The following is a 25,849-nucleotide window of genomic DNA, read 5'->3' as shown; positions in this document are numbered from 1 at the left end:
CTGTCTTTGTATTCCATGATGGGACGTTCGTATATAAAATTGCTTTCTAGTGAAAATTATGGTCTGTTGCTAGCAGCCTGAAAGTAAAAGAATAGAAATTTACCCTCCTCTAAAGGGGTTGTCCGGTGAATAGGATAGGAGATAACTTGTTGATCGGTACGTGTTTGACCGCTGAGACCTGCACTGATCTTTTATTCCTGTTGGAATGGAGCGATAGTGTACATGCTTGATCGCTGCTCCATTCATTCCCTATGGGACTGCCCAGCGCCGTGCTCAGCTTTTCACGGCAGCCCAATAGAGAATGAATGGAGTGGTAGATAGACATGTGGACTTCCTCTCAATTTTGTAGCCGGGATAAAAATACCCCGTTCTGCTAATCTGAGTGGGTCCCAACAGTTGGACCCCCATTGATCAGCAAGTTATAACTTAATGTGTGGATATCTGATAAAGGGTTTGTCTAGTGAAAACAATTTAAGTACTGTGACCTTAAAGGGAATCTGTCAGCAGGTTTTTGCTATGTAATCTGATAAGTGTTTTATCAGCAGGAGATTATCACTACAGGACTAGCTGCCTCGTGCCTCCTAGTCAACTGCTACGTGTAGCTCCACCCAGTTCTGTCAGTATATAGTGTAGACAAAAAGCAGCCAATCAGGGGTGTGGGCGGGGTTATACACAGCTCAGCATTCAGAGCTCTGCTAGATCTGCAGCAGAGAAAACTGTGATTGTATCAAAATGACAGCATGCAAACCAGCAAGTGATACATCACTGGAATCAGGATGTCTGCCCCTACATTATGCTGCTCTCAGATGTCATAGCAAAAACCTGGTGATAGATTCCCTTTAAAGACATTTACAGTGGTGACCAAAGGCAGAAAATAAGGGTGGCAAAGAATTAAAGAATGATAAGTGTTGCAAAAGTATTTATTTTTTTCACAATTTCTCTCTCCATAATTAATTAAATAGCCGTGTAGATATGGCAGGTGCTGCTTGCAGTCTCACGCTGCATAACTCTGTGGAGTTCTCGTCGTATTGTGAAATGCAAGCCGTGTATTTTAGTTTTAGATGTAAACTCCAGCAAAGTTCAGTGAAGAATATCCCACTAACTGCACAATCCCTAACACAATGGTTGGAATAGATGCTAAGCAAAAACGACACCCGAATCACGACCTCGGCAGTGCATTAGGATGTCCAGATCACACTGACATATAGGAACCCTAATGCAATGTAAGGAACAGGCTGCAAGGCAAGATGGCTGCACTGTGGAGCCCAGGTGAAGGCCAGCTTCATGTCAGTGTCTATTAGTATGGAGGCCTAAGAGGAGTAATCTGCTTAATAGAGCAGCGTGTAAGACAAATCTCATATTCTAGCGGGTAAAATTGCTGTTTTTCTATTTATCACATAATTGTATTTGCAGGTACAGAGCATCTAACTATGGCAGACAATGACTCAGACTGAGAGCCAGATATCTCCTCTTTTTCTAGACAGCATAGATGAAAAAAAAATATCTTGTGATGCTCGGAAAGATTATTCACGGAATAGTGATGATATCTAACATAATAACAAGCTCCGCGGAATAACAAGGGATCAATACCGTAGGTGCAGCTCTTCATGGAAAGCCTTATATAAGACTGCCAGGATTCTTAAAAAGGTTCTGGAGGGCTTTGTGGGTGATGGGAGGACATGATAATGTTATACAGGATACAAACAGCAAGTGTGGGGGTAACGTGTCATAGTACAGCAAGCAGCAGGGAAAGAAGTATAGGAACTAGAGCGCTGACATGCCGGTAATGATCATCCTTGAACTTGACGAAGCTGCGCTATTCTACAGACTGAGGTTAAGAAAAGTTCATACAAGCCCTGGAGGGTTGGATAGAGACTCGGGACTAATCTATATCAGAACAAGTCTTATATTTGTAAATAAAAAGAAATCTTATTTCTAAAGGAGATGGTCTCCAGAATAGACCTCTCTTAAATGGGTTTTCCCCTACATTACGCAATAAGTTTTAAGGACTGAGGGTGGGAAACAACCTGTAGGCACCTCTCGGACCGGCCCTGGCTCGTGTCCTCCATTGGTCTCCTGACATGAGCAATGTCACCTGACGTCTGAAGCCAATCACAGGAAAGTCCTGTTCAGATGGAATGTGTTCGGTTACAACTAATCAGAAGCCATTAATTGGCTGCAAGCCATCACATGACATTGATTATGCTAGGAGACTACTGGGGGATACAAAAGTCAGGTGTGGAGGAGTTGCGCCAGCCCAGGAGGTGTGTATGGGCTTTTTACTTTTAATTCCACACAGCGGACCCATATGTAATAAGTTATGTAAATGGTCTCTAAAGACATTTTGAGGACTGCCTAAAATTTAAAGTGACGTTTCAATAAAGTTCCTCTTGGGTTTAAGATGAAGCATGCCAACTATGATAATCCCTCAGAAATTAGTGGTACACTGAAGGATTTCAGTCCCAGACATACTTGCTAAATTGTTGAAATGCTTTTGCAGGAAAACTGTGGGAGTGCGTTGTACAAAGGGTTCTTTTAGTTTTTTTTCCTCTTTCATATCATGCCCCATATTTAAAGGCTAGACCCTATTCCCGTCACCATGAAGCATCCCAGCACCACATGCAGTAGTCCGCGATGCTTTCAGAGAGGTTGTTGTGGCACCTAGGATGGTTTCCAACCAACCCTTCTGCGAGTCTCACAGATCTCCCTGTTTTCTGGGAGCCTCGGTTTGTATGGTCCCAGTGTGTTTGTAGGTGCTGAATGATTTCCGAGAATGAACACTAAGCAAAAGAGAACCACCATGTGGCGTGTGATGCCTCCATCTGGTGGCCCTTTGGGGGTGTGCTATGGAAACAATTGCCTCAATTATAGTCCCTCTGGATGGCAAGTTTTTTTAGAACAACTTACTTAAAGGGAACCAGTCAGAAACTTCTACACCCCCAAACCATATGACTATGTAGCCACTTAAAACATAAGCAAGTTAAGGCCTTCGTGAGCGTTGCTTCAGCAGGCAGAAATCTAATTTTGAAGTTCTGTTTATATGTATCTGGAAGTGCATTGAAGCGTGACTATGCGCTTAGGGTATGTGCACACAGTCAGGAATGGTAGCGCTTTGAACGCAGCATACTTGATGCTGCGTTCAAAGCGCTGCACGCAGGTGAAGCCGCATGTGTTCATTGTATTCCCTGCTGCGTATCTGAGCCAATGACCTATCAATTAACTAAAGAAGAGTGGCGGGAGGCCGAGAAGCTGTAAGTGATGTAAGTCAAGCACCAATGTACTTCCAGACACATATACAGTTAAAACCAGAAGCTTACATATACTATATAAAAAGACACATATGCATGTTTTCTCAATATCGGACATGAAATCAGAATAAACCTTTCCCGTTTTAGGTCAGTTAGGATTACCATAATTTTTATTATTTGCCAAATGCCAGAATAATGAGAGAGAATTTTTAAGGCATTTTTATTACTTACTGCAAAGTCAAATACAGTAAGATTACGATTACTTTAAACAATTCTGGATTGCCCATATGATGATGTCATGTGTTTGGAAGCTTCAATTATACGCAAGTACAAACAAGATGGGACTGTCCAGCCATCATACCGCTCAAGAAGGAGATGGGTTCTATGTCCAAGAGATTAACATACTTTGTTCCGACATGTGCATATCAAGCCAAGGACAAAAGCAAAAGACCTTGTGAAGATGATGGCGGAAGCTGGTAAGATTGTGTCAATAACCACAGTGAAACGAGTACTGTAACAACATGGGCTGAAAGGCCACTCTGCCAGGAAGGAGCCATTACTCCAAAAGAAACATAAAAAGGCAGATTAACGTTTGCAAAAGCACAGAGGAACTAAGGCCTTAATTTTTGGAGACATGTCCTGTGGTCTGATGAAACTAAAATTGAACATTTTGGGCATAATGACCATCATTATTTTTGGAGGAAAAAGAGAGAAGGTTAGAAGCCTAAAAACACCATCCCAACTGTGAAACACGGGGGTGGCAGCATCATGTTGTGGGGTTGTTTTTGCAGCACGAGGGACTGGTGCACTTCACAAAATAGATGGCATCATGAGAAAAGAAGATTATGTGGCAATACTGAAGCAACATCTCAAGACATCAGCTAGGAAGTTAAAGCTTGTGTGAAAACAGGTCTTCCAAATGGACAATGACCCAAAGCATACTGCCAAAATGGTAACAAAGTGGCTTAAGGATAACAAAGTCAATGTTTTGGAGTGGCAATCACAAAGCCCTGATCTCAATCCTATTGAAAATTTATGGGCAAAGCTGAAAAGGCTACGAGCAAGGTGACCTACAAACCTGGATCAGTTACACCAGTTTTGTCAGGAGGAATCGGCCCAAATTCCGACCAACTATTGTGAGAAGCTTGTGGAAGGATATCCCAAACATTTGACCCAAGTCATTCAGTTTAAGGGCAATGGTACCAAATACTAATGAAATGTACAGAACAGACCAAAAGTTTGGACACACCTTCTCATTTAAATATTTTTCTGTATTTTCATGACTTTGAAAATTGTACATTCACACTGAAGGCATCAAAACTATGAATTAACACATATGGAATTATATATTTAACAAAAAAGTGTGAAACAACTGAAAATATGTCTTATATTCTAGGTTCTTCAAAGTAGCCACCTTTTGCTTTGATGACCGCTTTGCACACTCTTGGCATTCTCTTGATGAGCTTCAAGAGGTAGTCACCGGAAATGGTTTTCACTTCACAGGTGTGCCCTGTCAGGTTTAATAAGTGGGATTTCTTGCCTTATAAATGGGGTTGGGACCATCAGTTGTGTTGTGCAGAAGTCTGGTGGATACACAGCTGATAGTCCTACTGAATAGACTTTTAGAATCTGTATTATGGCATGAAAAAAGCAGCTAAGTAAAGAAAAACAAGTGGCCATCATTATTTTAAGAAATGAAGGTCAGTCAGTGCGAAAAATTGGGCAAACTTTGAATGTGTCCCCAAATGCAGTTGCAAAAACCATCAAGCGCTACAAATAAACTGGCTGACATGAGGACCGCCCCAGGAAAGGAAGACCAAGAGTCACCTCTGCTTCTGAGGATAAGTTTATCCGAGTCACCAGCCTCAGAAATCGCAGGTTAACAACAGCTCAGATTAGAAACCAGGTCAATGCCACACAGAGTTCTAGCAGCAGACACATCTCTACAACAACTGTTAAGAGGAGACTTTGTGCAGCAGGCCTTCATGGTGACATAGCTGCTAGGAAACCACTGCTAAGGACAGGCAACAAGCAGAAGAGACTTGTTTGGGCTAAAGAACAGAAGGAATGGACATTAGACCAGTGGAAATCTGTGCTTTGGTGTGATGAGTCCAAATTTGAGATCTTTGGTTCCAACCACCATGTCTTTGTGCGACGCAGAAAAGGTGAACGGACGGACTCTACATGCCTGGTTCCCACCGTGAAGCATGGAGGAGGAGGTGTGATGGTGTGGGGGTGCTTTGCTGGCGACACTGCTGGGGATTTATTCAAAATTGAAGGCATACTGAACCAGCATGGCTACCACAGCATCTTGCAGCGGCATGCTATTCCATCCGGTTTGTGTTTAGTTGGACCATCATTTATTTTTCAACAGGACAATGACCCCAAACACACCTCCAGGCTGTGTAAGGGCTATTTGACCAAGAGGGAGAGTGATGGGGTGCAAAGCCAGATGACCTGGCCTCCACAGTCACCAGACCTGAACCCAATCGAGATGGTTTGGGGTGAGCTGGACCGCAGAGTGAAGACAAAAGGGCCAACAAGTGCTAAGCATCTCTGGGAACTCCTTCAAGATTGTTGGAAGACCATTTCCAGTGACTACCTCTTGAAGCTCATCAAGAGAATGCCAAGAGTGTGCAAAGCAGTCATCAAAGCAAAAGGTGGCTACTTTGAAGAACCTAGAATATAAGACATATTTTCAGTTGTTTCACACTTTTTTGTTAAATATATAATTCCACATGTGTTAATTCATAGTTTTGATGCCTTCAGTGTGAATGTACAATTTTCATAGTCATGAAAATACAGAAAAATCTTTAAATGAGAAGGTGTGTCCAAACTTTTGGTCTGTACTGTATGTAAACTTTTGACTTTGAAGTAAGTAATAAAAATGCCTTAAAACATTCTCTCTCTCCCTCATTATTCTGTCATTTGGCAAATATTAAAAATTACAGTAATCCTAATTGATCTAAAATGGGAAAGGTTTATTCTGATTTCATGCCAGATACTGAGAAAAACATACATATGTGTCTTTTTATATAGCGCATGTAAACTTCTGGTTTCAACTGTATATAGAACTTCAAAACATGATTATTCGCTGCTTGAGCATCACTTTGGGGTCATTAAAGAGATCAAGCTGCTTATTTTTTAAACAGCTACACAGTTATATAAATGGTTTAGGGGTGTAGAAGTTTCTGATCGATTCCCTAAAACAAATAATATAATATGAAAAATAATTAAATCCACTGCCATTTTTTTACAATTTCATCACAAAGGAGATGACATGTCAGGTCTAGAATTAAAGGGGTACTCTCATATTATTAAATTGCTTTAGCTAGTTAGGCTTACTTTCATGCTTTTTATCTGCAATTGACTTTCTTTTCTTATCTGCTGTCATTCTCTTGCAAATAAAGCTTTTATCTTTCATAGTGTACAGCTGGTTTACATGGAGCTCGGCCGCTACTGTCTGCCTAGAGACTGGCCAAGTGAGTACAGTCATTATATTCCAGGAGAGGGATTAACTCCTAATATCCCAGTCAGTCTTCTCCATTGATTTCTGTACAGCAGCTAGCTGCTCACCTTTCTGCCCCTCCCTTTGAGCTCCTGACAAGCTGGTGTTATAAATCTTGCAAAATCATCATCCCTGCAGCTTTCAGAGCAGGTTTCCTAATCACAGCTCTCACTGTCCTGAGTCACGTGCTTGTTCAAATGATTTGTTATCTCTCTATATAATTACAGCGATAGCAGTGTAGACTCCAGGACAAACATCTGCAGCAGATGTGTTATAGCAGATCTTGTGCTGAGCTTTATAGCACCACTAATACTACAGCTCTGCTGCTCGTCTGAGCTGTCACTCAAGTAGAAGACCCCACCCTGCCAGAAACCAGGAAGTGAGGAGACTCTAAGGAGACAGTATAGTTGTGAGCTGCTCAAGAGGCAACTTGATAATACCCCTTTAAGTTGTACTGATTACCCATTATTATAACGCAATGACTGCTGAAGAGTTAATTTGTAATTCAATAACTTTTTTTTCCATTAGTTGCTGCCTACTAACACTAATTTATGACATCCTTATTACTCATAAGGGTTTATGGTTCCATAACTGGGCAATAGTCTTCAATCTGCTATATACACAGTAGGCACTAGAGGGTGCTGGTCAATTTGGTAGAAGTGACTCTTAACAATGACCCTGCATGTGTCAGGACTGTAAAACACTGGCCTTGAAGTTACTGAATAAATCAGATGCTGCTGCGTTCTGCAAGAAAAGAAAATAGGAGCAGAGAGCTTAAAAAAAAAGCCTCTCCGTGCTGGGTCTCCCTCTTTCCGACAGGTTATTTTTAGCTTAGAAGCTGCGGGGATTTCAGGAAATACAAAAAGATGCATTTTCTAGATGTCATGAAAGCATGCTGATATGTTTGTAAATGAAAAAAAAACATCAGACTTATTCAGATATAGATTAGTTCTGAGTCCCCATCTAACCCTCCAGGGCTTGTACAAACTTTTCTTAACAGTCAGCATGAGGGATCTATCAGGAATAGTGTTCCCTGCCGTGCGTGTATTCTGTAGACAAGTACAGTGAATATCCATCGGCTATTTCATTAATTGTATATAGTCATTTATTTATTTTTTCCGCTTTCATTGATTTGATTGACCAAAGTTCAGGCTTCTTTTTTAGGGCAAAAATGCCTCATAAATAGGGATGAGCGGACCCGTGGAAGTTCGGGTTCTGGTATGCGACCCGAACTTTATTCCAACAGTTCGATTCGGATACCAGAACTGTACCCAAACCAGAACCCCATTAAAAACAATGGGGACCCAAACTTTGGATCAGGGTAAGAAAAAGCTCTCTCTCTCTCTCTCTCTCTCTTCCACTCTCTCTCTCTCCCACTCTCTCTCTCTCTCTCCCACTCTCTCTCTCTCTTCCACTCTCTCTCTCCCCCACTCTCTCTCTCACTCTCTCTCTCTCTCCCACTCTTTCTCTCCCACTCTCTCTCTCACTCTCTCTCTCCCACTCTTTCACTCTCTCTCTCTCTCTCCCCCACTCTCTCTCTCTCTCTCCCCCACTCTCTCTCTCTCCCCCACTCTCTCTCTTTCACTCTCTCTCTCTCCCCCACTCTCTCTCTCTCCCCCACTCTCTCTCTCTCCCCCACTCTCTCTCTCTTCCACTCTCCCTCCCACTCTCTCTCTCCCACTCTCTCTCTTCCACTCTCCCCCTCTCTTCCACTCTCTCTCCCACTCTCTCTCTCCCACTCTCTCTCTCTTCCACTCTCTCCCTCCCACTCTCTCCCTCTCTTCCACTCTCCCCCTCTCTTCCACTCTCCCCCTCTCCCCCCCCACTCTCTCTCTCCCACTCCCACTCACTCTCTTCCACTCCCACACTCTCTTCCACTCCCACACTCTCTTCCACTCCCACACTCTCTTCCACTCCCACACTCTCTTCCACTCCCACACTCTCTCTCCCTCACACTCTCTCTCTTCCACACACACTCTCTCGCTCCCACTCTCTCTCGCTCTCTCTCTCCCCCACTCTCTCTCTCACTGTCTCCCACTCTCTCTCCCCCTCTTTTCCACTCTCTCCCACTCTCTCTCTCTCCCTCACTCTCTCTCTCTCCCCCACTCTCTCTCTCCCCCACTCTCTCCAAGTCTCTCTCCCTCTCCCACTCCCTCTTTCTCTCTTCCACTCTCCCACTTTCCCACTCTCTCTCTTCCACTTTCCCACTCTCTCTCTCTTCCACTCTCTCTCGCTCTCAATCTCTCTCTCCCTCACACTCTCTCTCTCCCTCACACTCTCTCTCTCCCTCACACTCTCTCTCTCCCTCACACTCTCTCTTCCACACACTCTCTCTTCCACACACACTCTCTCGCTCCCACTCTCTCTCGCTCTCTCTCTCCCCCACTCTCTCTCTCTCTCTCCCCCACTCTCTCTCTCTCCCCCACTCTCTCTCTCTCCACCCCTCTCTCTCTTCCACCCCCCCCTCTCTCTTCCACTCTCTCTCTCTCTTCCACTCTCTCACTCTCTCTTTTCCACTCTCTCTCTCCCCCTCTCTCTCCCTCCCCTCTCTCCCTCCCCTCTCTCTCTTCCTCCCCTCTCTCTCTCCCCCTCTCTCTCTTACACTCTCTCCCCCCCTCTCTCTTCCACTCTCTCTCTTACACACACACACACACTCTCTCTCCCTCCCACTCTCTCTCTCACTCTCTCTCCCTCCCACTCTCTCTCCCACTCTCTCTCCCTCTCCCCCTCTTCCACTCTCTCTCTTCCACACACACACTCTCTCTCTCTCTTCCACTCTCTCTCTCTCTCTTCCACTCTCTCTCTCCCTCTCCCACTCTCTCTCCCTCTCCCACTCTCTCTTCCACACACACACTCTCTCTCTCTCCCTCCCTCCCACTCTCTCTCTCTCCCACTCTCTCTCTCCCTCCCTCCCACTCTCTCTCTCTCTCTCTCTCTCCCACTCTCTCTCTCCCTCCCACTCAAATTCAAATTCAAATGAGCTTTATTGGCAGGACTAAGTACATATTAGCATTGCCAAAGCAAATAGTAAAAAATAGGGGGGTGGGGGTGGGGAGTAGGGAGGCATATAGAGGTCCAGGATATATCAAGATCCTTTTAGAGGGTAGGGGCATGTCCAAGGTGGGGTACAGAAGTCCACTCTATCTCCCTCCCACTCTCTCTCTCCCACTCTCTCTCCCTCCCACTCTCTCTCTCCCTTCCACTCTCTCTCTCTCCCCTCTCTCTCTCTCTCCCCCTCTCTCTCTCTCCCCCTCTCTCTTCCACTCTCTCTCTTCCACACAGACAAACACACACACTCTCTCTCCCTCCCACTCTCTCTCTCCTTCCCACTCTCTCTCTCCCTCCCAATCAAATTCAAATGAGCTTTATTGGCAGGACTAAGTACATATTAGCATTGCCAAAGCAAATAGTAAAAAATAGGGGGGCAGGGGTGAGGAGTAGGGAGGCATGTAGAGGTCCAGGATATATCAAGATCCTTTTAGAGGGTAGGGGCATGTCCAAGGTGGGGTACAGAAGTCTCTCCCTCCCACTCTCTCTCTCCCTCTCTCTCTCTCCCTCTCTCTCTCTCTCCCTCTCTCTCCCATTCTCTCTCTCCCTCCCTCCCACTCTCTCTCTCCCTCCCTCCCACTCTCTCCCTCCCACTCACTCTCCCTCCCACTCTCTCCCTCCCACTCACTGTCCCTCCCACTCACTCTCTCCCTCCCACTCACTCTCTCCCTCCCACTCACTCTCTCTTTCTGTCCCTCCCACTCTCTCTCTCTCTCTCTCCCTCCCACTCTCTCTCTTCTGGGAGAAGTCCGTGTTCAGCGTTTAGCACCAGACAATAACTGTCTGGTACGAACGTTGTACTTTAAATTTCGGGTTTGCTCATCTCTACTCCTAAAATTACATGTTGCCCTTTTGCCATACTAACATAATAAAGCACCTGCAAAAAAACTCACCATATGTAACATTTGCAGGTTTTCCCCTTACAATTAATTGGAAGAGAATTAACAGTATATTTGGAGCATTTTTATGTGGAATTTGGAACCGAATCGAAGTCAAAATCCTTGTAAAAAAATAACTAAATAAATAGTTGAGAACAGACCCTAAGGTTGCGCTCACAATTAGTGACTACATTGTGGCCCAAAAGAGCAGAAGCTCTATGTCAGTGCGGTCTTTTGTGCAAGGGAGCTGTGAATTTTTTAAATTTTGCTGGAAAACTTTTGCTTCACCTGCAATAACGTGCGACCATGAGGATGAGCCATGCGGTTTTGCAACTGAAAGAGCTGAATCCCTGCAAAATTAAAGGATTTATTTATCCAGGACTATTTTTTATTTTTTTAGTATGAGCCTAAAAACTACCAACTATTCGCCTGTTCTTTAATTCTCATACCTCATTATAATAAATCAAAGAATAATAATTCATATGTTATCAAAATTAGAAAGTATATTACATCAAGAAATACCCCCCAACGAAGCAGAACGCGAAACGCGCGTTGGGGTACGAGGCAGTGTGGTTCCTTACAAGATGGCACATGGTTTGTATGACAGCAACTCGTTTCTCTTGTACTAACTTGAGTGATCTCTGGGTGGCCTTTGTATTTTATAACTGATGATCTCCGGACCCATTGAGATAATTTAGATCTATATCATGATCATTATGTGAGATACATACTTTGGTCTTTAATATCCATCTCAGAATCATGCATTGCAACCATATTTACTGTTATAAATGGTTATTATAAAGCTGTACATGTATGAAATTTACAATATATGTTATTTATGTATCTCTATCTTTAGAATGTATGAACTCTAATTTTGTATCTTGTTCAATTTTGACAATATAATCATGGTGCCAAATAATACTTTCATCTAGAACCACACTGCCTTAGTCTTTTTAATGGGTCTTTTTTAGGAGCACTTTTATAAAAGGGTTTTGTCTGTTGACTGTGTAATTCTGTATTTCTTGATGTAATAAACTTTCTCATTTTGATAACATATGAATTATTATAATTATATGTTATTATTATAATTCTTTGATTTATTATAATGAGGTATGAGAATTAATGTATTCAATATTGGGTATCCTCATTATTCCTCCGAATAGAATATTATATTAGAAATGAGTCTAATTATCCGTTTATGCGTATTTATATTCGCCTGTTCTACCTGGCGCCAGCTCAGAGCAGTCACTGACCGCTTTGCCAGCGATCCAGTTGCTTAATGTCAACAGAGCAGTTCTTCTTCTGGGCTGGTCTGTCGGCGGGAGTGACTGCGGATGTCATGCTGATTGACAGCTGGCTCCCCGCAATTAGGAAGCGGGGAGCCAGCTGTAAATCAGCAAAATATCGGCAGTCACGCCCCATAAACAGAACAGAGCAGAAAAAAAGGCGCGTGATGTCAGCAGAAGCTGCCGATTCGTCGACAGGAGCAGTCTGTAAACCTCTGTGCCAGTAGAGATTGGCACCAGCCCAACAGGCAGGTAGTTAGCAGCTACCTGCCTGTTAGTTTTTAGGCATATAGTAAAAAAAAAAAGTCCTGGATAACCCTTAAGTGATCGAGTAGTAGACCGTAGAAACACAGAATTGTCGTGGTTGATGGCCACTGGGTGGAAGCACAGCCTCATTCTCTATACTTGGGCCGTGTGAGCAACATATGATCTCACTAATAAACATCATCCTTTAAATGTAAATAAAAAGAAGCAGAGATCTTAAGGATGGAAACAAAGAATCCTGGTAATATGCAGACCTTTAGTACCACTAAGCTCTGTTTACATAATCCGGAACGCTCCTTTAAGAATTATGTTAATGGCGTAAGTCATTTAATTTTGGGCATAGGACATTTAATTTCCACGGAGCTTAGCACCATACGTTTCATTAACTTTACTAGTACACATTAAAACAGCTCAAATTTGATAGTACAAGCGATGAAAATGTAAGAACTGACATAAAACTGGAAAGAAATATTAGCCCTGCAGCACAAATGGATATTACTGCGCTGTATAAGATTATCCTGTGCACAAAGCCAAAGTAATAAATTATGTGAGGTGTGATATAAACCTCTGGTGGTTTCCTGGAAAATCTGGCTGCACACTTCAGTGACTGAGTACAGAGATACTCCGAATGTATCTACAGCTCCTTAAAAGGAATCTGTCAGCAGGTTTTTGCCACCTAATCTGAGTGAAGAATAATGTAGAGACAGAGACCTTGATTCTAGTGATGTGTCACTTACTGGGCTGCTTGCTGCAGGTTTGATTATAAAAAACACTTTTATCAGTGGGAGATTATCACTAGAGGACTGGTGAACCTGCAGCCATGTAGTTCTCCACATTCATGTCCTAGTTATAACCCCACCCCTAACACTGATTGGCAGATTTCCTCCTATGCACAGAAAACAGCCAATCAGTGGTATGGGCGGGGTTATACAGAGCACAGCACTCACAGAACTGCTAGAACTGCAACAGATAAAACAGGGATTTTATCAAGACTGCAGCAAGCAGCCCAGTAAGTGATACATCACTGGAATCAGGGTCTCTGCACCTACATCATGTTGCTCTAGGATGGGGTAACAAAAACATTTTGACATATTACCTTTAAAGGTGTTTTCTGGGAATAACTTTTCCCACCCCATCGGCTTCCACTGCGCAAAAATAATAAACTCAGGTGGCAATCGCCTTCCCTGCCGCAGCTTCATCCTTTGCTGACAGGCTGCAGTGGTGATGTCAAGTCTGCAGCACACATGACTGTTGCAGCTAATCACTGGGTTTAGCAGCTTGTGCCATTTATGTTGATGATTGGCTGCAGCAGTCACGTGCTCTGTAGTTGTGACGTCATCAATGAAGCCTGTCAAAGACCAGGGCAGTGGTAGTGTCTAGTGTTGAGCGAGTATGTTCTGTCCGAGTATGCTCGGGCCGAGCTCCGAGTATTTACAGCTGCTCGGTGATATGGTTGAATCACCACCGTGTGCATGATTTGCAACTGTTTGACAGCTTTATTACATGTGAGGAATGTGTAAGAAATAGACATTCCTAACATGTAATAAAACTGTTAAACAGTTGCAAATCATGCACACGGTAGTGATTCAACCATATCACCGAGCAGCTGTAACTACTCTGTGCTCGGCCCGAGCATACTCGGCGAAAGGGTTAACAGAACATACTCGCTCAACATTAGTAGTGACGCAGCACCGGACCTGGGAAGGGTGAGTTTATTATTGTAACTTTGCAGAAGCAGATGGGGAGAGAAAAGTTATTACTATTTGAAATTTGCAAAGGTGCTATATTTTAGATGCATTGGCAGAATAAATATTAATTGCAAAGGTGGATCTTCCTTTTAATATTTTCTGGATGCACATGTTGGCCTAATAAAATGGGGTCAATTATGAGTTTGCTGGATTCTGAAGGTTGACTCACCGATCACACCAAGCAGTGGCTTCACTTTTTTGGGTAAAATCTCTGCTACTTTAATATTCTGCAGATTTCCCAAACGGAATATCTGGACAAAGTGGATCTGCAGCATAACCACCCAGTGAATCTCAACTAACTGCTATCTACAAAGTACAAAATCTACCATCATTAAATAGGCCATCAATGTTAATATACTGAAAATTACGCTTATTTTTCAGTTTGTTCTTCCTCTGACCAGTCTGGAAACTAATCTCTGGAGAACTGGACACAGATATCATACTCCTTTTGACTGATCTATCGTTAATTAGTATATTAAAGGGAATCTGTCAGCAGGTTTTGCTATGTAATTTGAGAGCAGCATGATGTAGGGACTGAGACCCTGATTCTAGTGATGTCACTTACTGAGCTTCTTGCTGCAGTTTTGATACAATCCCTATTTTCTCTGCTACAGATTTACCAGTTCTTTGAGTGCTTAGGTGTGTATAACCCCACCCACAAACCTGATTGGCAGTTTTTAGACTATGCACAAAGAAAGCTGCCAATCAGTGTTGGGGGCGGGGTTACACAGAGCAGCAGGCACCAGACACCTAGTCCCGAGTGATAAGCTCCTGCTTATAAAACACTGATTTTATTGAAACCGCAACACACAGCCCAGTAAGTGACACATTTCTGGAATCAAGGTCTCAGCCCCTACATCATGCTGCTCTCAGATTACATAGCAAAAACCTGCAGACAGATTCCCTTTAAGTGTGTGATTGGCATTTGGGTCCTAATGACTCCTGTAGTTATTAGTAAAAATGATGCCCCTTCATTGTGGGTGCAGCTGGGGGCTGATTTAGTTTTCCTACTGTCAGTGGTAACATTTGATACTTCTCAGTTCTTTTGAGCGTTCCCCTCTCTGCGGACTATCCTTCCCATTGAATCTAATCTTCCAAGTGTAAACCACCATTAAGGAGCAGGTTACAATGTAAGCACGCCGAAACTTGTTTATAATCCATCATGCGGGCGGCACTCCAGCAATCTTAATAGACCTGCAAGGCATTTCTTGGAAAACTCGCAATAATTAATTCATTTAATGGACCTTGAAAAACGGATTCTGTGTCGATAATTTCTTGGAACTAAAAGCCGCTGACTGATTTTGACAGGTCAGAATGGCAATTTATGAAAAAATCTTCACAATTTTGACCGACAGCTAATCATTTTATACAATGTCTCAAGATGATGAAGCTTGGGAGGCACTTCTCCAGTCAGTGTTCATATCACCCATTTGTAAGTTTCCCCAGCTACTGCGTCTAATGCCAAGGAGTTGTATAAGATGAGAAGAAAAGAAAACCTCCCTTCCTCTGACATATTTTATGGGAACAGCGCCACTGCTGTCCATGGGCGGAATCTGGTATTGCAGCTCGGCCTTATTCACATAATATATATATATATATTTTTTTTTACTATTCTCACTTATTTTTAAGAGGGAACTTGCATTGCTGAGCTGTTCTACCCTCCATATATCCTAAGCTATGTATAGTCAGCCACTGTTAGGCCAAATTCAGATGTCTGTGAAAAATGGTCCGAGTATGGAGCACGGTCTCCGGATTCTTCGGACTCAAACTCAAAAGCCTCATAGGCATGTATGAGGCTGTCAAGTTCAGGGCAGGAGACTCGTGGCCGGTCTGGACATCATGATCCATGGTTCACAGACTCCTGAAATCATTCTTACTACTAGTTTAATAAAAAGGGGTCCCATTCTTAGGGTGCAGTCAGATGTCTGTATAAATTGGTCCGGACTGGCTGGCGGCTCTGCCAACCTAAGCGTGACAGCTTCAGAGAAACATATAAAGGTGTCATGCTTAGGTAGGGAGACCCGCCGGCTAGTCCGAGATCGGACCGCAATGCATGGACTGGCCAGTGGCTCTGCCGACCCGAGCGTGACAGCTTCATAGAAATATATAAAGGGTGTCATGCTCAGGTCAGGAGACCTGCCGGACAGTCCAAGATCGGACCGCAATGCACGGACTGGCCGGCCAGTCCATGCATTGCAGTCTGATCTTGGACCGATTTATATGGACATTTATGCACCCTAAAAGTGTTCATGCCTCATATGCCAACAGGCTTGTCTGCATTGCCATTTTTTTTTACTCTACCACCATCCCGAGTTCCTCCAAGTTCTTTTCTTCCATCAATCTTTCGATTTGACAATGTGCCGCCACCTATTTGGCTTCACCAATCTACTGCCAGGATGGAGCACACTATTCCATTTCGATAATCCCATTCTGGGGGCAGTAGGAGTATTAAAAGAGGTAGAGTGGCGCAGTTTTCTGGCTAGAGCTTGGGTTACTTTTTTTTTGCCATCTATAGGAGCTATACGTTGGGTGTATTTCCTGACGTTCACCACTGATGGAGCTGACACCAGGTTATACACTGAAAAGAGAGCCTAAGAGATGCACTCCCAGAGCAAGAAAATGACCCCTTTGGGTATGTGCACACGTTGAGTATTTGCAACAGATTTTTCTGCAGGAAAAACGCTGCGTAAAACTTGCGTTTTTTTTCCCTATGCATTTGTATGGGTGAAAAACGATGCACAAGCGCTGAAAAAAGTGAGAAAAAAAACAAAGACACCTTAATGGTTCAAATCCAATAAGATTTCCAAAATATCCACTTTTTCTAGTACTGTAAAATGCTTTTTTTATGCAGCAAAAATGTGGCAAAAACACCCTTTAAAAAAGTTTTTTAGCTACTTTATGCCGTGTTGGGGACCCACAAGGATCATTAAGACTATTAGTGCTATTTTAGACACCCATGAATGTTTTTTCTATCATAAGCCAAATGTTATTATGAGTAAAATAGGATTTCATCCTCTAAAAAAAAACAAAAGTGAGAACTAGCAATCTAAATCCAGCTCCTATAGCTCCATACAGTACAGGCATTCATCTCTCTGCTCCAATTCTGTACAGAATATTCCAGAATTTAAAGAGACGTCTTTCCTGGCACAGTAAACCGGAGAGCATAGAAAGTAAGTACACAGCATCTGAACGCCATGCACCACATTATCTCATTGATGTGATTTGTTGTGCAGTAAAACGGTTACAGCATAGATGAATAGGAAAAGAGCCGCAGAAATTAATTGGATTAACAGAAAATGATGCCAAAGAAAGCGGAGAAGGAACGAAATGAGCTAAGGTGTAGATGACCGAAAAATGGTGAGAGCGGGAATACACAGGAGAGGAAGATGGGATAGCTTTGATCGAGAGAACATAAAAAGAAGGCGGATAGGGAAAGATAAAAGAAAATAAAATTGGTTTTTGGTTTATTTTTTTAGGTGGGGGGTGGTAGTAACTTGCTCACACCTGATATTCCGCGTTTCATCCATTTCGGTTCACCAAGTGCAATGAAGAAACTTTCTTGCCTTTCGTATTCCTCCTCATCTATTATTTTTACCCTTATCGTTTTCCTGTTGGGACATAAGAGAAAGAATGGTATATATAGGAATAGTATCAGAGCTTTCTACCTTGTTTTGACACCCTTCTAAGATGCTAGAAAAATGCTTTGACAACCTGTGGCCCTTCAGCCTTGGTTGAGTTAAGGGCCGAGAGCCATAGATTACCAAACTCTGTGTCTATATATTGTTGGCTACGGAACAAGCCAAGAACAAACCATTTCCATGTATTTTAGACTCGTGATTCTTCTTCTCCTTGACATAGATGGACCAGAACCTTGTCATATCAACTTTTTTATATCAAACTCTAACGCAATATTTCCATTCAAACTATAGAAAAGTCAAAGTTTTGATAATCTTGAAAAAGAAAAACCCACAAGACATTGCTAAATTCGTTGTAACAGCATAAGAAAAATGTCACAAACTGATAGAGAAGACAATAATAGGAGTCATTCACATATCTGAATGGGCGCTGTTGCCAAAAGCAACCATCAGATGCCAGCATTGGTTTCCATAGGCCACAGACTCAGAGTTTATGTATTCAGGAGGTTCTGGATGTTAGTTGGTCAGAAATAAGAGCAATATTCAAGAATCTAATAACCATATAATATAGGCCAACGCATCCTTTACGTATTGGTGGGTCCATATGATGGCTGCAAGGCCCAGCCACATGGGAACCTAAAGCATTCATCACCGGTCCACTGGGTTGGGGATATATGCTACATTAAAGTGGGGTGAAGCTGGGAAACCTACTTATCTCGAGTCAAACATGCACCGTGCGACTCCATTCAGACCGAAATCGTTGTCTGTGTAATACAAGGACAGGCTAACACAAAAAAAAACAACCTTTGTCTATTTATCTTAAAAGTTAATCTTTAATAGTCATACTTGACACATATAACATACAAATAAAAAGTGACCTAGTGCAGGTAGAACTGTTCATTTATCATGATTATTTTTGTGATTATTTTTTCTTTTTACACACCTTATTGCTGACGACGATAGTCTTCCACTACTGGATATAGAATTTTATAGGTGTGAACTTGGACAAAAACAGCCTATACACAACCAGTCACTAAACTTAAAAATAGCAGGAGAAGGTTGTTGTAGATGGGGCTTATGAATGCATATCTATTATTTCCCAAGCTACATCAATATATCACATATATATATCAAGGGTGCAGCCTTATACCAGTAGTCCTTAATCAAATATATTCACATATTCCAGTATAATATTCCTATAGTTAGCAATGCTAATCCCACTCACAGTATGCATTTATGTAGTAAACTGATACTCCATTCCAAATACTTTTTCATGATAATGACATGATCAAAAAATAGGACTTATCTTATATAAGTATTCAGGTTGCCCCCATCATTCCTCCAAACTCCTCGACACGTTTCCCCGTTGTTTGATGGTTCATCAGGAGAAGATCATCCTGCAGAGAGCTACACTGTGTCATTCCACCCCCTTCCTTATATATGTTTAGGGAAGCACTACTTCAGTCATCGGTAGAACGTTTCCAGACCATAATAAAGGAAAGGAAGCATAATCAGTTCCTTAGAGACTTTAATGAGTTTAAAGACAATAGGGCATATAATTTTGTGTCCACTTCACCAATAAATAACACTGACATATCATCATCTGAAGCAGAAAGTTCAGATCAAGAGGGTACGAGCCCCAGGAATAGGTGGAGGTTTAGAGGTGGAGAGAGAGGTAGATCCTCAAGGTATAAATGGCGAGGACGAGGGGGAGGAAATATGCGACAGGGTCAACACAGGGACATGGGGAGACAGATGAATGTGACACCATTGGCAACATTAAGGCAGGCCATTCCAACATTGGATGTTACAGGAAATCTAGATCCGGTACCATCATCCTCTTCCTCGTCGGGGTCTTTTTTGGAACAAAGAGCCCTGGGAGGCTACCAATTGAGAAACCGGACCAATTGAACAAGGGCCAGATTATAAATCTGACCACCTATAATCTGTCTAATGAGGAAATTAATGTTTTACAGAAGGGTCTCACCTTTGTCCCTACAACCCCCTTTAATCCCTTTACATGGGTAAAAGATATGCAACTTTTTGGGCGCAAATTAAAATGGCACAAACATTTTGTAAAGGAAAAAAGAGAACAGTGTTACAAATTGGGAATCTCTGAAAATGAATTAGGGGCAGTAGAAACACTGGCAGGTCTGTTGGAAGAGAATGAGCAAATACCGGGCCTAGGGCCATTTACTGAGCTCAAAAATAAGAGCACTAGAATACCCCCAAAAGGGGAACTGGATAGTGTGGATATTTTCTTGAAGGTTATAGAGGAGAAATTATCCTCTTTAAAAAATCCTCAACCTATGAATTATAAAGCAAACCTAACAGAATTCGAATGATGGGGGCAACCTGAATACTTATATAAATCCTATTTTTTGATCATGTCATTATCATGAAAAAGTATTTGGAATGGAGTATCAGTTTACCACATAAATGCAAATTGTGAGTGGGATTAGCATTGCTAACTATAGGAATATTATACTGGAATATGTGAATATATTTGATTAAGGACTACTGGTATAAGGCTGCACCCTTGATATATATATGTGATATATTGATGTAGCTTGGGAAATAATAGATATGCATTCATAAGCCCCATCTACAACAACCTTCTCCTGCTATTTTTAAGTTTAGTGACTGGTTGTGTATAGGCTGTTTTTGTCCAAGTTCACACCTATAAAATTATATATCCAGTAGTGGAAGACTATCGTCGTCAGCAATAAGGTGTGTAAAAAGAAAAAATAATCACAAAAATAATCATGATAAATGAACAGTTCTACCTGCACTAGGTCACTTTTTATGGGCACTTGTTGTATGTTATATGTGTCAAGCATGACTATTAAAGATTAACTTTTAAGATAAATAGACAAAGGGTTTTTTTTTTGTGTTAGCCGGTATAATTATTCCCTTTTTATATGGAATCAAGACTATGTGATCTTATTTAATACAGGGACAGCTAAAGTCCGCAAGAGTGGGAGATGCTCTTAGGGTTCATGCACACGTTTATGGGTTTGATGCAGATTTTTCTCCAGGTATCTACAGCATATCTGCAGAGATCCTGCCTTAAAGGGGTTGTCCGGCCTTAGGTTACAAGTCTGCAGTCACTCTATGTGAATCCTCACTTCGCACGCACTGTCAGGATTTTCCCGAGGTGGGCGCGTGACTGCATGTATGTGATTTGCATCCATGCGGTCACATGCCGACTAGACGTGTGCGGCCTCGCTCAATGGAAGTGTATTGAGCAAGGCCGCACACGTCTAGTCGGAATGTGGCAAAGCGCATACTTGTGGTCATATATGACCGCCTGCTCCGGCACCGGAAAATCCTCGCAGTGCACGCGATGTGAGGATTCACAGAGTGACTGCAGACTTGTAGCCTAAGATCGGACAACCCCTTTAAAATCCGTATGAATTACATGTGGATTTTGTTGAGAATTTCACCCTATGTACTGCAATCATAGTTACATAGGTTGAAAAAAGACCTAGGTCCATCAAGTTCAACCTTCCTCCACCATTTGTACATTTTCGTGAAGACCACAATGAATTCTACACCAAAAACCGACAGGCTGCTGATTTTAAAATCCACACAGCAGGTCAATTTATGTCTCAAACATTTCCACATCATGTAGATGATAGTTTTAAAATCTCATTAACTTGGTTGATTCTATATTACGTGGTGGATTTTCTGCATGGAAAATCTGCACCGTGTGCATATAACCTTATAGAAAAGCTCTTAGAGAAGGGCCCAAAGCAGTGCAGCCCCCTCTATGATAACCATATGCCTTCTTCATTTTTTTTTTAAAGGTTAGGTTATAGAATCAAACTCTTGCTTTTAATTCCAACTGGGGCAATAACATCATGGAGTCTTTATTCTTGTCAGTGGTCTTCCCAAACTTCAAAATATTTGAAGGGGTTGTCTGATATTTTCTAATATGTGTGTGACAGCACATATTACAGCACACGTAACCATAGGGTAGCTTCACATATTACAGCACATTTAACCATAAGGTAGCTTCACCTGGAGTTTTTTTAGGAGAATTTTGAATCTGATCGGCTCCAAAATCCTCCACAAAAATGGATTTAAATACTCTTCCTATTCAATTCAATTAAAAACCCACTTTGCTGTTGATATGTTGGGTTATGTGAGCTTTTTTTCCATTACAAAACTAAAGCCTTCTTTTGGAGTGGATTTTATGAGAAATTCGCCTTAATTTGACAATAACACATTTAAAGGCCACAAAACACTATGTGAATATACTTAACACTTCTAAAACTTCTTCAAAACCACTTCGGGGACCAAAAAAACAACACCAAAAAAATTAGATCAATTCCATTTGAAAAACTTTTCAGATTTTTCTGCTTCCGAAAAAGTCAATAGGAACCTAGCTTAACTCACCTTTTAAATCCCCACTGTTCCAGCGCTGTCATTTGCTTCCTCCCGTTCCTGCTACTGGTCAATCGCCATATATTATTCACGTGACCACAGCAGTCAATCACTGACCCCTGCGGTCAGGTGTCGTATATGAAAGCATCGCTGCTGAGGCCAGAAACAGGAACGATGAGGACCACTAAAGAGTTATATTATAGAAAAACTACATAAAATATCATTGAAGTTGAAAAATATAAATATGATAGTTTGTAGCTAAAAATTATAATGCATATTACACTCAACATTAAAATTGCAACACCAAGAAAGAAAAGTCTTGGAATTACAGAAATCACATATGTTAATAGATATGTTAATGATATGCAGATGATGAAAAAATAGAAAAAAAGTTTTCAAAATATCTTGATTTCTTTAGTATGGAATATGAGCGTCATACACAGAAATCCCTGCACTTACAGCCTTGGTTGCTATCAATGAGGTTATTTACAGTCATCTGAGGAATGTTCGGCCATGTTGAATACACTTGGGAAAATCATCAAGATCCGCTGCTGGCAGCTGTTTTAGTAATACCTCCACCTAGGGAGGTGGAAAGCTGAAGTGGAATACACTAACCAAACAAACAAGGGAAGATGGACAGGGATAAATCAAAATACCAATCATACAAAATAAACTCACCAAACAACAGAGTGAAACACACGGAAGTTAAAGGTAGGAGAAACCAATTAGGAGAGGATGAGGATGTGCACACAAAAAACTACACACAATAATCTCCAGAACAAATCTCCAAACGCCAAATCCAACCACGAACTATACCTCCAACTCCACACCAGAAAGTAAGAACTAACACTGGCAATTCCTAAGTGCCAGAGGCGAGCATATATAGCAGAGGGGAGTGGCCAACACTGAACAGCTGAGATAATCCAGGTAAGAAAGCTCCAGGAGCTTCAACTGAACAGATTAACCCTTGCACTGCTAGCAAGGAAAAAAACTGCACTGTTTAATAAGATGGCGAAATACTTCTAACCAGTGCAGGAGTTTGTGAAACCAGAAACTGTGATCATCTGCCCCACTCTGTCGCAGATCTAAATGTTCTACCATGGCCTGTAGCTTCTCCGGATTTGTCTCCCATCGAGCACATTTGGGACGACATTTGGTCAGCACTTACAATGGGAGCTGCCAGCAACGGATGTTGATGATTTGTGTGTCCAGGTGCATTGAGCGATGGCACAACATCCTTCAGACAACCACTAATAGTCTCAATGAAGGCAGCCAAGGCTGTAAGTGTGGGGATTTCTGCACATGACACTCTTACTCCATACTGAATAAATCACCTTCATGGTGTTGTAACTTCAATGTTGAAGAGTGTATATTGCATACCCATAGGGTCTATGAACTGTTGATATCTGTATTCACTGTGCAGCTGTGTAAAACATGTAGGCCCTAAACATTACATAAAAAGTAATATGTAACATCTTTCTATAATTACACGTATGGTACCCGGCAGAATAATTAAATCTGCGGCGTACCTGTAGCTGGTGCAGAGAAAGCATCCACACCTGTGTCCTGCTCCCGCTGGGAACCATAGATCCCTCTGCCACATGCAGGGTAGGTGGGGGCCTGTTATAATGTATGAATTGTAATACATAAGGGAACTGTAACACATACTAATTTCTGATGGGCAATTATGGGATCTACATCCTTACAGGTTTCATTTTCCATACTTCGGTGTCTTTCCAATACTGCAGACAGTTGGCATGGAAGCCAGATGATGAGAAGAACAGTGTACAAATAAAATGTAACGTAAGAGATCAGTACAAATGTCATCTATAAATCATGTAGTAATTGACAGCGTTGCCTATCTGGCACACTTTCACATTTTGAACCTTTCACACCAGCGACTGTAGCCAAACTGTAAACCATTTGGATGATGATTAACACGTCTTTAATTGACAACATATATCAAATTAAGGACCATAAAAGGCTCGATGAAGACTTTCAGGAAATCTCCCCTGCACATCATTCTCCTGTACCTGTTGCCATGGGCCGGAAACCTATTTTTAGTGATGGCAATGGAGAAAGATCCCCGGAGTGGTACATCCGTCAATCACAGCATTCCCGGCATAAACAATATTATTGCGTGTTGTGTTTGTTTAGGAGGCAATGACTCACGCTGCACCTCTACCTGCCATGAGACCGAAATATACCCGCACCACAGTAACCTGACATCTGTGCTTTGTCAAAGTTTCTGAAGAAGACACAGAAAGTACAAACCTGAATTGGCATTATAGAAACAATATTTATTTTAGATATATTATACAAAATGAATTACAATTTAGGATATTTTTTTCCTTCTGTTATCCTAGCGGAAGAACCCCTATCCATATGCCCTATGAGTACAAATGGGTACTTACATGGTGCCCCCCTCTATGTGTCAGATCTGGACTTGCGAATCAGATTAAGGCCATGGGTCTTCTGACCCGAACTTGACATTGACAGCCTCACATATGCCGATGAGTCGGTGGAGTTTAGATCGGGAGACCAGTGGACGGCCCGCGAGTTCATTGTTCCGGTGTAGCCTGTTCTTTCGCATTGTGTTTTGGCACCCACTCGTTGGTCCCGCTGGGACTGTGTCTGACCTTTCGCAAAACAGGGTTCGGACGCATGTGCCAACGGGGCCATAAACTATAATGGTGGTGACAGAGCGAACGTGCGCTCTGATGTGCATCATTTTCGGGCGTGTATGCCTGCTGGAGACGGACGCTCAGACGTTGTAGACTGCATCTGGGTGTCCAACTCCAGTAGGCGTATACGCCTGAAATCATGCACGGCAGAGCACATGTTGGCTCTGTCGGCACCATTATAGTTACCATTATGGCCATACGTCAGAATCCCATTTTGCAGGGGTTTGAACGTAAGCCCCAACGGGTCCATTGAAAGGGTGCCAAAACGCAATGTGAAAGCACCCTTAAGGCTGAATCGTCAGATGACATTTTGTACCGAACAAGCAGGTGATGCTAGGAGATTTTCTGAATTCACCTTTATAAAAAAAAATCTAAAATAGAGGTCAAAGGTAAGTTTACAGTCTTTGAGGTCATGACTTGACGTCAGCTTAGTGAATTTATACGGTCGTGTACACGAGTCCTTACTATACAGAACCATAAAAAATCATCTTCACTAATTCTTAAAAGTATAAAGATTTGCTGAACATCTCGAAGTTGGAGAAGCGATTCTACTATCTCCAATCATCATTTTAAGGAGAATCAATTTCTATTACTGTGGGCAGTGATCTTCTGAATGTTGGTGCAGTTTGTACAGGGGATAAAAGAGATGGAGACAGTAGAAGACTAGCTCGGGGCCAGCATGGGCGTAAAGTCCTTTATTATACTGCCTTTAGGCTCTATTTTCAGCTATCTCAAGGCTAAATCTCGCAAATTTTCACAAGATAATGAAATTCAGTTTATAAACAAGGCTTATTTTCTACTGAATGCAATCTCCTAAAAGAGGCCTCATGGTCAAAATTAATGGACTTTTGTTTGCTTCATTCAAAGATTTTGCGAGGTTAAATGATCACTGATCGCTAAGTATTTACCAATTGACGACGGTTGTTTAACCCCATAATGACTGCCAATATGCCTTTTTCAGAGAAGAGTACCCCCCTCGATGGGCAAAATCGAAGAGTGTGTCAGACATCCTGATGCATCAGACATCACCCATGTTAGTACCGATCGTAGCCGTTTAACCCCTTTAGAAGCGGCAGTCAATGGCGAAAGTGGGAAGAGGCTCAATCTTTAACACATCACCACCCCATAATCGCAATTACGTTGCTACCAAGTAATGGCAGT

General features: G+C 42.1%; 1 protein-coding gene across 6 annotated transcripts in view; it reads right to left on the bottom strand.

The window, feature by feature from the left end:
* Positions 1–25,849, bottom strand: part of SLC8A3 (solute carrier family 8 member A3) — a 368,793-nt gene that overhangs the window by 35,038 nt on the left and 307,906 nt on the right. For 3 of the 6 annotated variants that reach the window (XM_073638902.1, XM_073638904.1, XM_073638905.1), the window contains exon 3: positions 17,485–17,588. The exons of 1 other annotated variant lie outside the window; for it this stretch is intronic. In XM_073638902.1, the coding sequence (XP_073495003.1) occupies positions 17,485–17,588 (104 nt within the window). Of the gene's footprint in view, positions 1–17,484; positions 17,589–18,326; positions 18,409–25,849 lie in introns of those variants that run through there. 2 more of the 6 variants (XM_073638906.1, XM_073638907.1) reach the window with 1 other exon arrangement.

The sequence above is a fragment of the Phyllobates terribilis genome, unplaced genomic scaffold (assembly GCF_046119375.1).
Source record: "Phyllobates terribilis strain yellow unplaced genomic scaffold, ASM4611937v1 Scaffold_7__3_contigs__length_470593459, whole genome shotgun sequence".
In the NCBI taxonomy this organism is placed as follows: domain Eukaryota; kingdom Metazoa; phylum Chordata; class Amphibia; order Anura; family Dendrobatidae; genus Phyllobates; species Phyllobates terribilis.
The sequence above is the reverse complement of the archived record's forward strand: the minus strand, read 5'-3'. Positions and strand labels throughout refer to the sequence as shown.